The 15,488-nt window shown below is 38.6% G+C and overlaps 1 protein-coding gene across 1 annotated transcript in view; it reads left to right on the forward strand.

Moving 5' to 3' along the window:
- The window catches only part of LOC135205749 (A disintegrin and metalloproteinase with thrombospondin motifs adt-1-like), an 86,919-nt gene that overhangs the window by 69,261 nt on the left and 2,170 nt on the right, over positions 1 to 15,488 (forward strand). The window contains 11 exon segments of the mRNA XM_064236865.1: positions 1,399 to 1,541; positions 2,401 to 2,669; positions 3,346 to 3,506; positions 5,130 to 5,263; positions 5,990 to 6,237; positions 8,626 to 8,731; positions 11,183 to 11,294; positions 13,200 to 13,357; positions 14,000 to 14,141; positions 14,144 to 14,245; positions 14,984 to 15,223. Of these exon segments, the coding sequence (XP_064092935.1) occupies positions 1,399 to 1,541; positions 2,401 to 2,669; positions 3,346 to 3,506; positions 5,130 to 5,263; positions 5,990 to 6,237; positions 8,626 to 8,731; positions 11,183 to 11,294; positions 13,200 to 13,357; positions 14,000 to 14,141; positions 14,144 to 14,245; positions 14,984 to 15,223 (1,815 nt within the window).

Genomic DNA, 15,488 nt, shown 5'->3' on the forward strand with positions numbered 1-15,488 from the left:
CTTGAGAACTTAAGATTTGGGCGTTAATATCTTTTCACTAGACTTAGAATGAGATGTTATAGACACGCTTTCCGGCAGCTTAATAAATAACATTTAAAAATATATATGAATTTACTTTTGATTAATGAACAATTTATTGGTAGATCACAGAACAATGCATGACCTAAGAGGATTAAGTATTTTGGATAGATGACAATCCAATTTTATTATTATTATTATTATTATTATTATTATTCTTATTATTATTATTATTATTATTATTATTAATTATTATTATTATTGTTACAAAAAGGATGGTAGAATTAAGCGAGTTGATTTTACATATTGTTTTTTCTATTTTCCTTACAATTCGCTTCTCAGGCTCAGCGATGTTTCTGAGTAACTGGCCAATATTCATATTGGGAATTTTCAAAAATTGTAAATGCTGAAGGAATCTTTTATTAGAACAGGATATCAGGTCCAGGTCAAGCAGGGGTCGTCGTCAGTGCCGGTATTATTCCGTAAGCGGAATAATACCGGCACTGATGACGACCCCTGCTTGACCTGGACCTGATATCCTGTTCTAATAAAAGATTCCTTCAGCATTTACAATTTTTGAAAATTCCCAATATGAATATTGGCCAGTTACTCAGAAACATCGCTGAGCCTGAGAAGCGAATTGTAAGGAAAATAGAAAAAACAATATATAAAATCAACTCGCTTAATTCTGCCATCCTTTTAACAGTATTTTGCCTAAAAGAGGGTCTTCTACCAAAATACATATTATTATTATTATTATTACAAAAGTACCTATCCATTTAAAGCAGACTGCTGTAATTCAGTAATTTTACAGGTGCATATGTCCTGTAAGGTAGCAAGTACACTATACGTGAAGTCAGTTATCGGAAGAATATCTTTGTAATACACAATAATGAACATATTAGTGTTCATTGCCATAGATATAGAGGTAGTATTTAGCTGAGTCATGGAAAAGCAATAATTGTACGTAGGAATATATTGTAGAAGTATATAGTTCATTTACTTTCTGAACAAACCATCAAACGAGTGTTTATAGTAGATTCAACTATAGTAGATTCACATCAACCGTGCATCTGATGTCTAGGCCAGTCCCTTACGACTCTCTGATTGGCTGCTGATAAGCCAATCACAGGGCTGGAAACTCTCAGTCTGTCTCGAGAATTCGCATAGGCAGGATGTAGATTCCACCTCTCCTGAGGGATACTTTTGAAAGACGTGGAACATACATCCTGCCTATGTGAACTCTCGAGAGAGACTGAGAGTTTCCAGCCCTGTGATTGGCTTATCAACAGCCAATCAGGAGGAGCGTCGTAAGGGACTGGATTCAGAATCATGAACCTTATTTCCTCTCGTGTTAGAGTCTGTTTTCCCTCGCGACAGGCATGCTGAAGCACGGGGTGGGCAGCCACCACGCCGACTCCCAGCGACTGGAAGACATCTGCCAGGATCTTCACTGTCGACGCAACCACTACACCTGGACCTCGCACCCGGCGCTGGAGGGGACCTCCTGTGGCCATGGCAAGGTAAGGGGAGAGAGACAGGGAGAGAGAATTCCTTTTTACGCGAGAGAAAAATAGAAACAATCAGTCCATAGGGACGCTTAGTTTCATGGAAAGGTATTAGGAGAGAGAGAGAATTCCTTTTTCACAAGAGAAAGATAGAGACAATCAGTCCATGGGGACGCCTAGTGTCCATGGAAACGTATTAGGAGAGAGAGAGAGAGAGATAACCCCTTTTTACATGAGAGAAAGATAGAGATAATCTGTTTTCATTGCTTTATTTATGTATTTACGAGAGGTATTAATTTCAAAACTGTTTCTTCGTCCATACGTATTTCCATTTCTTAAAAAAAAATAAAACTCAAAATCTAATTTGCATTTTTTAAAATAAATCGCTGTCCATTCACTTTTTTGCCGTTTTGCTAAAAAGAGTATACTTCATCGTCCATTTTCCATTGTAATTTTTACTAAAGCTATTTTTCATTGTTCATTTATTTTTACTTAAAAAATATTTTATCGTCCCTTTTTGCCGTCTTAATAAAAAAAAACTAAAAAGAAACAATATTTCATCGTCCATTAATAGAAATCTTAGTCCATTTTCTGTCTTCATAAAAAAATATGTTATCATTCATTTTAAAAAAATATTGTCTGATTTCAGTTTTATATATAAAAAAATTAGAATTTTATCGTCCATTTTTTCCGTTTCTTAAATTTTTTTTTTACAAATTCATTGTCCAATAAAAAAATTCTTAGTCCATTTTCATAAGAAATAGAATTATCGTTCAATTTTTTTTTAAAATCGTCTGATTTCAGTTTTATATAAAAAATATAGAATTTCATCGTCCATTTTTTCCGTTTCTTAAAAAAAAAAAAAAAAAAACAGTGGTGCCGACGCGGGCAGTGCCATGAGGACGCAGCCGCCCCTTCCATCTACCAGTCGACTTCCTCGGCGGCCTTCCCGACCACCTCCCTTAGCACCTCCTCGGGCTACGACGGAGGAGGAGGGGGAGGAGTAGGAGGAGGAGGAGGTCACGGCGGCGTGGGCGGGGAGTGGGGGGCGTGGTCGGAATGCCGATCAGAGTGCCTCTACGGCGTGGACGGGATCCTCTCCTCCGGGAGCACTGGGCTCTCGCTCTCAGAGAGGCGCTGCAGGTGAGGAAGGGAGGAAGGAAGGGCCTCTTCGACTCCGAAGGGGAGCGGGTGTTGTTTATTTATTAATTAATAAGTTCATTTATCTATTTATTTGTTCAACTCTATATTTATCTAAATAATAATATATATTTATTTATTTATTGATCTCTAATTAATTGATTTATTTATCTATTTGTTTTTCTGTTCATTTGTTCGATTATTATTTATCTCTATATAATTATTTTAATTAATTCATTTATTTATCTGTTAATTAGTTCTTCTGTTTATGTGTCATATATATATATATATATATATATATTATATTAATTGATTTATTTATTTACTTATTTATTTATCTGTTTCTTGGTTCAACTATATATTTATCTCTATACAATTATTTATTTTTATTTATTTAACCGTTATTTATTCATCCGTTTATGTGTTCTTATATATAGATATATATATATATTAATTTATTTATCTATTTATTTGTCTGTTTCTTTGTTCAACTAAATATTTATCTCTATATAATTATTTTCATCTATTTATTTATCTATTATTTATTCATCTGGAAATGCGTTCTTATGTATATATATATTTTTTATAATTAATTAATTATTTATTTATTCATTTATCTGTATTTATTTATATGTAATATTTTTATTTCTTTATTGATTTTTTTTTCGCCGACCTTCAGCGGTTGTCGCGGTGAGTACCGCTACCGAGTGTGCTCCCCAGTGCAACAGTGCATCGCGGGGCAGCGCCTGACCCTGCAGGACTACGCCGACGGGCTGTGCACCCAGCGGGCAAGGAATTCGCCCCTCCTCACGGGCCTCGCCGCCAAGATATCCGAGGAAGGTCTGTCTGTCCAACGAAGTTATAGATTACAAATATCTGTTCATTATTTTCATTTTTGTTTGTTTGTTTGGTTTTTCAGATTTTCAATGTTTCCTTAACGGGTTTTCATTGTTTTCTTTTTAGTGGATTTTCATTATTAATTCAAGGTCTTTTCATAATTTTTACTCGGGGAATTTTCATTATTTCCTTAGCGGTTTTTCATTATTTTCTCAGGAAATTTTCACTGTTTCCTTAGCGGATTTTCATTATTAACTCAAGAGCTTTTCATAATTTCCTCAGTGGATTTTCGTTGTTTCCAAAGGAATTCGCCCCTCCTTACGGGCATTGCCGCCAAAATTTCGGAGGAAGGTCTGATTAAAAATAATTATATTAAAAATATTATCTATCCGATTTTTCCTTAGAGGATTATCATCATTTCCATAGGGGATGCCCTGCATTGTTTAACACCAAGGCATGATCCAACCTCCAGCTTACTTATGACGCAAGCAACAAAATTAAAATACGCTATATTTTATTAGAAATAATTGTTCTGTACTGATTAACATGTACACCATTTATTTTTTTACATTTTCATTCTAATAAATATCCTACCCTAAAATTCCTGTATCTTTAACTCAACTCGAAACACCCTTTTCAGAACTTGTAAGGCTTTTCCATAGACCTTTCCTATCCCCTCCCCCGCAAACAAGAGCAACAAAGTAGTTTGTAGGCTTACTCCCTGAGTAAGCGAAAATTGTGCTGATCATCTCCTCTTGACATTCTAAGGAATTCTGAAACTTCAGTTTGTCACTTATTTTTAATCGTCTCTGTTCCCTCAAACATCCCAGAATTTTAAGTCTTCCCTGCCCTCTAGAGTCTAGAGTCTAGACACTGGTAACTCCCCAGTCCTCTTCTCATCTTCTCAACTTTCACTTCCAGTCGTTTCCAGCTTCTCAATCCTCTCAGTTTTCCTCCAGCTTCTCAGCCTTCTTTCATCATCTTCTGTAGCTTCTCCAGTTTCTCAGTCTTCGTCAGCTTCTTAACCTTTTCCATGTACTCAACCCTTTCAAACTTTTGAATAATCTTCCTGACATACTCAACCTTCTCTGACTCCCCAGTCTTCTCCAACCACTCCGCACTCCCCACCTCCTGAGCCTAATCCAACTCCCTCATCACTTGCAGCTCCTCCTTAATCTTCCCCAACTCCTGAATCATCTGCAACTCCGTATTTCTCCCCCAGTTCCTCCTGACTTTATTTGAAATTGCCTTGTCTTCCTAAACTTCTGATCTCGGCTGTAGCGCCTTAACTTCTGTCTCTCCTTCTGACTCATCTACAATTCCCTCGTCTTTACTAAATCCTCCTGACTCGTCTGCAATTCCCTCATCTTCACTAAATCCTCTTAACTCGTCTGCAATTCCCACTAAATCCTCCTGACTCGTCTGCAATTCCCTCATCTTCACTAAATCCTCCTAACTCATCTGCAATTCCCTCATCTTCACTAAATCCTCTTAACTCGTCTACAATTCCCACTAAATCCTCCTGACTCGTCTGCAATTCCCTCATCTTCACTCAATCCTCCTGACTCATGTGCAGCTCCCTCTTCCCCCACCAGTCCCTCCCTGTAACTGCATCGTCTCCTGCAGGAATCAGACAGTGCGAGGTAGAGTGTCAGACCAGAGGCGGCGGCGTTCAGAGCGTCAGTCACAGCTTCCCCGACGGGACGGTGTGCCAGTCCCCGACGAGTCTGCCGGCTTACTGCGTAGCCGGCGTGTGCACGGTGAGTGCCAGAGAGTGCCACTGACTGCCTAAGCTGACGGTTCCCGAATCTCTCTCTCTCCGCTGCTGCTGCTGCATCATGTACTCGGCTCAGTAGCGGAGTGGGATTTGGTGGGAACCAGTATGATAATGTATGACAAGGGTATATGCAGTTCTTTAGTGTTTTATTTTTAATAGTGGCCATAGTTGTGTTTGTATATGGGATTTTGATCATCCTTTACACCCGAATTTGAAAACTGATAACTCAGATTCCCCTCTTTAAACTATTTTCATTCTAAGAATGCAAATTGATCAGTATATTTTATCATCATCAAACCGTTTCCAGGGATTGACCCTAGATGAAAAAGCAATCATTGCCGTATTCTTCCCATTTTTACTTATTCCCTGTCACTTATTCCCAATTTCCCTTATTCCAACTCTCACTTATTCCAATTTTCGTTTATTCCCACTTTCACTCATTCCCACTCTCACTTATTCCAACTCTCACTTATTCCAATTTTTGCTTATTCCCACTTTCACTTATTCTTACTTTCACTTATTCCCACTTTCACTTATTCCCACTTTCACTCATTCCAACCTTCACTTATTCCCACTTTCACTCATTCCCACTCTCACTTATTCCCACTTTCACCCGTTCCCACTTTCACTTTTAGAATCCCGGACAAACGAAACGAACCCTATTCCGAACCCTGTCTAACTGCGCCCTCTTCCTCCCTACCTACGCAAGGAGTTCCGGTGTGGACCCAACACACTCTACGGAGCTGACCCAGTTACATGCAGACCCGACATGGGCGCCCCCGACCCCCACCGCCCCCTGGGCCCGTCCTCGCTCACCCCTTTAAGGCCGGGGGCTTCCTCCTCCTCCTCTTCGTCCTCCTCATCATCGTTCTCATTGTCCTCGTCCGGATCGTCCTCTTCCTTCTTCGGCGACTCCGAATGGGGGCCCTGGAGGACGGCTTCGAACTGCCGATTCAGGTGAGTCCACAGAGAGAGAGAGAGAGAGAGAGAGAGAGAGAGAGAGAGAGAGAGAGAGTACGTACGGGACGAACCCGTGTTGTGGCACGGTACGTTTCTGTTTTGGGGGGAGGGTAGGGGGAGGTCGGGGTGGGGACGTCCGCGTGTAAGGGGTCTTTGACCTCGAAGCACACGGTGGATTGAGGGGTCATATCTGGCGCCTGTTTGAGGGATCCACGGGGCGTCTAAGAAATCGCTTCACAGGAAATAACGAATAAAGGAATTGGATGATAAAATCAGATTATAACTTCCAATTTGGCATAAGATAAAGAAACTGGATCACGTTCAAAGATACCAGTTACCTTCTGACTCATTTTAAAGCTATTAGAGCTTGGTAAAGAATAATCACGGCTCATTCCAAGGAAAACAAAGGAAATGATTATAGTAACTAATTGTTTCAAGGAAAACAAAGGAAATGATTCTAGTAACTGATAGTTTCAAGGAAAACAAAGGAAACGATAATAGTAACTGATTGTGTCTGAGTAATCTGACAGAAAACAAAGGAATCCGTTTGTTATAAGATTCGCAGTTTCCATTTACCACAAACTAGAGAAATGGGATGAAAGAACGAGGTTTATCAGATCAAATGTTATAGGTTTCTTTGTTTCAAACCTTTGTCGAATACCTTTCCAGGGGGGCCAATAATAATAGGTGGCCATGGGAGCGAAGCTCCCGTCAAGTTAGTGTTAGATCAAAAATGATTAAGATTTAAAAAATGACGACTCTCAAGATGAACCCTATTCATAGAGTCCACTGACTTGAAATTCAAGCGTCTAACGAATATGGTATGCAATCGAAGGAAGTCACAGAAGGTAATGGGAAAAAATACAGAAAGAGGAGATCTGTTATCAGGAAAACAAATAAATTAACAAATTGATAAATAGATGAAAATTGTAAACGAAACATTAAAAAGCAAGTTGAATGGTAATGGGTTGCATCTTCGCTTGAATTTAGAAAATGTTCGTGTTATTTCAGGTTAGGCCGGTGAAAGTGAGTGTGGTAGATAGCGGGTGATTTCTTTACTGAAGTCCAATAAATAAAAAAAAAAACAACTCTTTTACAGAAGCCTTTGTCTACGACTAGTCAATATTAGATTACATTGTTTGAGTTGTGCCATCTTCAAACAATGCCTTTGTCTTGGACTGTTTCATTGTTAGGTCACGTTCGTTTGTTTGATGAATTTTGCTTTTGCCTCCGTTTGCTTATTTCCACATAATTGTTGTAAATCTTAATCTTTTTTCCACTTGATTATGTGTATAGTTTGTTATTTTTATTATTAAAAGAGTTAATAATTCAGCCCTCTTAGTTAGATATATCTGAAGACTTAGTAAGGGTTTTCAAGAGGCTGTTCACTTTCTATTGTGAATTTCTCACTATCGGGTGGATGTTAGAATGGAAATATGTTCATATATACTGTTATTTTGATTAATAATAATAATAATAATAATAATAATAATAATAATAATAATAATAATAATAATAATGAACCCTCTGTGTCCCTGTCAGTGAATTATTCCATTTTCATAAAGAATAGTTTTTGTTTTTTTATATTTGCACGCCTCAAAACAAGGAGATAAGGTGTCAGTGTAAGTATTATTAAAATAGTTCACCTAAGAAATTTCCAAGCGAGAGAGAGAGAGAGATAAACAACGGGAGGATAAGCAGAAAATAATCAAACGGTGAAGAGTAAATGAACAACCGAGGTACCTGTATGGCTTCACAATGCTGATATTTATATTTCTCTCTCTCTCTTCACTTTTGGTACATTTATAGTGAGCTATGTTCGGGAACTGAATAGCGCATGACGTCATTCGAGCAGCTTTTGCACCTGTGTGGAAGAACGTTATAATTATTTCGATGTTCAGGTTTTTTTTTTTTTTTTTTTTTTTTTTGGTAACGTAGTGTCGTTTTTTAAAATGTACTTTTTCACTCTCTAGCTTTTTACCATTAATTTCATTGTTCCATCTTGAGTCTTGTCAAATTCACGGGTAATAACAGAAACATTAGTAAAGATAAAAAAAATAAATAAATAAAACAAACCGTTAAACCTGATTTTACAATTCAAATTGATTTTTCCTCGCCCAAACGGGTTTTAAAACATCGTCGCTACCTTTTACCATTATTCAATTTCATTGTTCCATCTTGCGTCTTGTCAAATTCACGGACAATAACAGAAACATTAGTAAAGATAAAAAAAAATAATGAATCTTTAAACCTGGTTTTACAATTCAGATTGAATTTTCCTCGCCCAAACAAGTTACGGCATCGACTTCGTAACACCCATATCATCATTCTGACGCCACCATTTGCATTCATAACCTGAAACAACACACCTGTCTCCCCCAACAGCTGTCTGACATCTGCGCTCGGGATCCAACTGGTGAGCAGGGAGTGTCGGGGCCGAGGCTGCTCCGGCATCAACAAGAACATCCGAGTGTGCACTCCGCAGGACCCCGTGAGTAATGATAGAGACAAAGAATAAAACCGGGAACCACCTTCACGTCTCCCTCAGAGTTTCAGGACACAGACCATTCTTAGAATAGGATGAAATAGAATAACATATAGTATTTAGGTCAAAAGTCAAGCGCTGGAAGGGAAGTGGACAACAAAAAAAGGTTTGAAAGGTGTAACAGGAGTAAACTCTCGCAATTTTGCACTATTAAAGAATTATTAGATAAAGAAACTATAGTAGATTCACATCACCCGTGCATCCGATGTCTAGGCCAGTCCCTTACGACGCTCTTGATTGGCTGTTGATAAGCTAATCACAGGGCTGGAAACTCTCAGTCTCTCGAGAGATTTCAAATAGGCAGGATGCATGTTCCATCTCTCCTGAGGGATTCTTCTTTCAGGAGAGGTGGAACATACATCCTGCCTATGTGAACTCTCTCGAGAGACTGAGAGTTTCCAGCCCTGTGATTGGCTTATCAACAGCCAATCAGGAGCGTCGTAAGGGACTGGCCTAGACATCAAATGCACGGGTGATGTGAATCTACAATAGTATTAAAACACCGAAACGGTTGCTTAAAGACCAAATCTAGTACTTAAACAAGGAAACTTGAGGAAAGGAAGATGGAAGAAAGAGAATAGGAACGGAGGTACAGTAAAAGGAATGAAAAGGGTTACAGCTAGGGGCCGAGGGAATCTGCAAAGAACCTACAGTAATGTTTACAGTATACCACATGAGGTGCACTGATGGCACTAATCCCCTACGGGGCAAATCATGCTTAGGCTCGACTAGACTTTGTACAATTTGTGCCTCTTGGTTAGTATTTGTCAGTTATTTGGAGAAAGCACTTTGAATTCTATGTTTATAAAACACCAAAAAAGTCTTCATCAGACCTTAAGCAAACTATATATATATATATATAATATATATATAATATATATTATATATATATATATATATATATATATCTATATATATATATAATAATATATAATATATATATATATATATATATATATATATATATATAGTTTGCTTAAGGTCTGATGAAGACTTTTTTGGTAGTTTTATAAACATAGAATTCAAACTGCTTTCTCCAGATAAATGACAAATACCAACCAAGAGACATATATATATATATATATATATATATATATATATATATATATATATATATATAAGACTATTGAAGGAGGAAGTACATCTCAGGTGGTCCTTAAAATACATTTATTGGAACGTTTCAAAACACAAAGGTTTCATTTTCAAGCTGTAAAGACATAAAACGATAAAATTAACATTGAAAGCGCTAAATTACAAATACGAGACATAATACATTATAAACGACAAGATAAAAAAGATAAAAACGAGTTTTTATTTTTATCTTGTCGTTTATAATGTATTATGTCTCGTATTTGTAGTAATTTAGCGCTTTTAATGTTAATTTTATCGTTTTATGTCTTTACAGCTTGAAAATGAAACCTTTGTGTTTTGAAACGTTCCAATAAATGTATTTTAAGGACCACCTGAGATGTACTTCCTCCTACAATTGTCTTCTATTTTTCGCGCTTCTAGTAACCGCCATAACTTAGAACGTATATAATATATATATATTTAGTTTAGTGTTTAGGAAAAACTATGATAGCTCGCTTCAGAATTTTAAGAAACTATGCTAATTTTCCATTTGAATTTCACTAAAAATAGTATGGTATTTACAGCCCCATCTCATGTGTGTTGGGGAGGGGGGGGCGGTGTTTATTTATATATTCATTTTTTTATTTAGAAATTTGATTCCTGCTTATTTCATAGTTTCATGGATTTTTAATAATGTCTGTCCTTATCGGTTACTTTTCAGGTTGGTAAGATTTTTCTTCTCAGTGCATCCATGAATCTGAAAAAAAAATATATTCAAATAACATTCACATTGTATTTACAGAAGTGTTGGTGTTCGGAACATTAGACTTGTTACAAACAATAGTACAGGTTGGATTTCAGTTACAGTATCTCTCATACATAGTCTTCCTACAACATTGTCAGAATTGATGCATATAAAACTTGTAGCTTCCAGTAAGACGGATAAATGATTTCAATTTACAAAGCATTACTACCAAAATTAAAGCCTGCCTGTCGTATTTCGAATCGCATTCCATAATAATATTATACAGATATCAAATATCATCTTTTCCTTTACGAAGAATTCTAAATCAATCACATAGGTTCACGACTGATAGTTTTTTTATGCAATAACAAGAAACGGAGTCAGAATTTCGATATACATGGCATCTCATTTTGGTGCTGTGCCACTATTTCAAACAGTTCCACGTGCGTTTAAAATCCACGGATAGCCACTTAGATTCTCTCCATGGTCACTGAACATGATGAGGAAATCTATAACATTTAAAAACCTCAAATCTAATGAATTTATTTAGAAACTGACTCTATTTATTCTCTGCAAAGCAGGATTGTCCGGAGCTGAAGTCTCCTTTCGAATACGCTTCTGAAATTTGTGCCAAGTACAAACACGACGTCGACCAGCTGTCCGGGATCGGCATGCAGCTGACCAGCACGAAAGGTAAGCGGGCTGTCAGTCTACACTCTTTTTTTCGTTTTCTGAAAAGATGAAAAGAAAACCGTTGTGCCGGCTTTGTCTGTCCATCCTCAGATCATAAAAACTGCTGAGGCTAGAGGGCTGCAAGTTGGTATGTTGATCATCCAACCTCCAATGATAAAATATGCCAAATTGCAGCCCTTCAGCCTCAGTAGTTTTGATTTTAATATCTCGGTAAATATCCGCAGACGATATCGTTGGAGTTCCGATCTCCTTTCTGATTGGTCGACGTGTTTACATTCTCACCTTTGGTGGTGGGCGGTAAGTGGTACGAGCTTCAGCCAATCACGATTAACATCAGTGATATCGGCGGCGTCTATTTACCGGCAGCTCAGAATTTTTTTATTTTTTTTATTTTAAGTTATTAGATGAAGCTGGCCTTATGCTGGCACATTAATTTTTGTCTATCTTGGTCTTTTGAGAAGCCCTTAAAGGCGGTATTCCAATTAGAATATTAAGTCGATATATGTTCAAATATTAAGTTATATCTGTACATAAAGTGAAACATAACATATACCAGTTACACAGTAGCTTCTCGTTGGAAGAGTCGGTTACATGCTTGACTACCGATCTCAGGGTCCGGGTTCGATTCCTCACTCCACTAACATGGAATCAAGAGGAATTCATTTCTGGTGATAGAAATTCATTTCTCGATGTGGTTCGGATCCCCCAAGAAGCTGTAGGTCCCGTTGCTAAGTAACCAATTGGTTCCTAGTCACGTAAAAATATCTAATCCTTCGAGCCAGCCTATAGCAGAGTTGTTAATCAGCTCAGTGGTCTGGTTAAACTAAGATATACTTACCTTTTCCACAGCCATGCTTAAGTAAACTATTTGGTTGACATTAAATGTGAAAACCGAAAGATTTAAGATAAACAAAAATGAAGAAATCTTTTACTGACGTCGTGCTACCAGTATACATCACTGCAACGAATGTCACGGCTTTAACATTCATCGAAGGTAGCTCTGAAAGCTTTGGGGTTACAGGGCTCCTCATGCCAGAAGATCTGGGACATGTCTTAAATACAGAAATGGACAAGATTGAGGAGATGGTACTATAGTAGTTAATCCTATATTTTTTTCTTCAATGACAATAATTTGGTCCCTTTGTTCAAAATGGAAAGGCTTTACAAGAACCGCTCATGGGATACCATCTTTGGCACGAATCTCACTGAAGGGACAGTATTCTGGACATCATAACACGCTAATGGGACTATATTCTCGTCATGAGCCTCTCTCATCAGACGACATTCTTAGCATGAGCCTCATTCACGAAATTGTTTATTTTTACATAAACCCAACCCATTAGACAATATTCTTGGGAAGGACCCCTCATGTTAGTCAGTATTCTTGGCAAGGCCCCACTACATTATACATTATTCTTGGCAAAAACCCCACCCACCAGACAATATTATTGGCAAGAACTCCACCCATCAGACAATATTCTTGGCAAGAACTCCACCCATCAGACAATATTCTTGGCAAGAACTCCACCCATCAGACAATATTCTTGGCAAGAACTCCACCCATTAGACAATATTCCTGGGAAGAACACCAATATGTTATACAATATTCTTGGCAAAATACCCACCCATCAGACTATATTATTGGCAAGAACTCCACCCATTAGACAATATTCTTGGCAAGAACTCCACCCATCAGACAATATTCTTGGCAAGAACTCCACCCATCAGACAATATTCTTGGCAAGAACTCCACCCATTAGACAATATTCCTGGCAAAAACCCCATTTGCGAAAGTAATATTCTTGACATGAACCCTATTCATGAAACACCATTCGTAGCTTGAACTCCCCTTCTTTTGTTTTCTTCTAAGACCCAGTTACCTTTTTTTTTCCTCCATGACCCTAGATGACCCAGACAGAGCGTGTACCGTGGCCTGTCAGGACTCCGCGCTCAACTACCGCTTCTACAGAGTCAACGGACGAGACGGCTGGTTCCCCTTCGGGACCGACTGCGCCAGGGGCGACGGCTCGCGCTCTGCTTATTGCCTCAACGGAAAGTGCCTGGTGAGTGTTGCTATGGTTACCTCGAGACTTTTCTCCTCCGTTTGCAATGCAAGAGCCAAGCTTGCACTGCAATAAACATTGCAGACCATCACAATCTTCGAACTCCACGAGGAAAGATTATGCGTCAGTCGTCTCGACAGAAAGTGCTTGATAAGTGTTGCTAAGTTGACATATTTTTGACAATTTTTTTGTATATTATAAGTAAGGAAAACGTAAAACATTAGGAATTAGTCGTATTATGATATGCATCTACGTTCCTAAATCGTCACTGGATGGGATACTGTCAGGGTATATAGTATATGGTAAGTGTTCAAAAGCTCTTCCTTTTGGAAATAGATTTTGAATGTTGCGACAGATACCATGGAGTCATGGTAGCAGAAGTAGTAGTAGTATTACCAGGTACTTTGTATTAGATTAGTATGAAAATTTTTTATCACATACTAAGGAAAACATTGTAGCCTTGCAACGGAATGTAGTAGCGAGTTACTGAAGGCAATTTAGAGTAAGATTCATCAAGTTGAACCTCTTGAAGTCTGGTCCAAAAACAATAAACCTGAGGGGTGAAACTATTAAATAAATAAAAAGATTAACACACCTTTCGTCTCGTAAAATATCTCTGAGAATATTCGGTCGCATCCCCAGGACTTCTCCGAGGAGGGCACTCCCCTGAGGAACACCATCTACACGGAGTACGAGCGCGCCCGCTCTCTGACGCTGCAGCCCATAGAGAGGAACTTCCCCCTCGAGGTGAGGCCGCCCCCGGAACCCTGGACTCGGAAGAGGAGAAAGAGAGGAGGAGAAGAGATGTTACCTCAGCCTCCCACCCAATATCCAGCACCATCAGTGATCAGCTTCTCCTCGCCATCGTCAATGATCTCAACAAGACAAGTATAAATGTTTCCTTGGGCTTTATTTTACTACTTTTCTGTTGATTCCTTCGTCAGCAGGACAAAAGTGTTCCATAATTCCTTCGGCGGCAGTTTTGTCATTCGTTTTTCAGTCCTTGCCACAAGGACAGAGTAATTCATTTGCCATGATACCCTTCATTACTTGTCAATTCTTGCTGTAAGGTCAAGCTGCTAATTTAGCGATTCCTTGAACACTATTCTTTGTACTTTGTTTCTAAACATAGGGTAAATTAGGTCCGTAGTTACTTTTACAGGAGACACTGCCGTTTAGCTCTTCTTTGAATATATTTTTGGATGAATAATCTCAGGAAACCTCTGGTGGAGTTATTAATCTTTGGTGGAGGGAAAGCTGGTTAAATTTAAGGCCAAAATCTACTGTAATTTGGTCCCAAAAAAGTATACTTAGCAACAAGAGATTCAGAATAACTGTGTGCATGTTGAGTTCTGCATCAGTTCAAATGACTCAAGTTTCCACTGCATAAAATAAACAAGAATTAGATTGCGTATCTCGCCGTGCTTATTTTCTTACTAATTTTATTTATTTAATCATCGTTTATGTATTTGCTTACGTACTCATTCATTGTATTTATCTATCTACCTTTGCATTTTTTTCATATCTAATTCATTAAAATTCAATTATTCTGTCTGTTGTATCCATCAGTCCGTTCAATCACTGATCTCTTTGTCTTGTTTATTTATTTGTTTATTGCCTCCGCAGTGTTGTCCACCGGCAACGGCGCCTCCCCAACAATGTCCTCAATTGACCTCCGGAACCCCCTCTTCTCCAATGACGTCACGAGGAACTTCACGGTCACCCTCCGGCCCAACACCTTCAAGGTCAAGCCACTGAACCCGTCCCCTCGCAACGCCTCGACCTTCGACGAGGAGGTCAGGATGATCCAGGACGACCTCAGGTGGAGGGTGACCATCTCCCCCTGCTCTGTCACTTGTGGGCGAGGTGAGGAAACGGTTCGATTCCGTGTAGTACACACACACACACACACACATGACTTCGGAAGTATTTTGGTACTATAAAAAGTACATTCACATCAACGTGCATCTAATGTCTAGGCCAGTCCCTTTACGACGTTCCTGATTGGCTGTTGATAAGCCAATCACAGGGCTGGAAACTCTCAGTCTCGAGAGTGAGTTCATATAGACAGGATGTATGTTCCACTTCTCCTGAGGAATACTTTTGAAAGACGTATCCCTCAGGAGAGGTG

Source organism: Macrobrachium nipponense, chromosome 24 (assembly GCF_015104395.2).
Source record: "Macrobrachium nipponense isolate FS-2020 chromosome 24, ASM1510439v2, whole genome shotgun sequence".
Lineage (NCBI taxonomy): Eukaryota > Metazoa > Arthropoda > Malacostraca > Decapoda > Palaemonidae > Macrobrachium > Macrobrachium nipponense.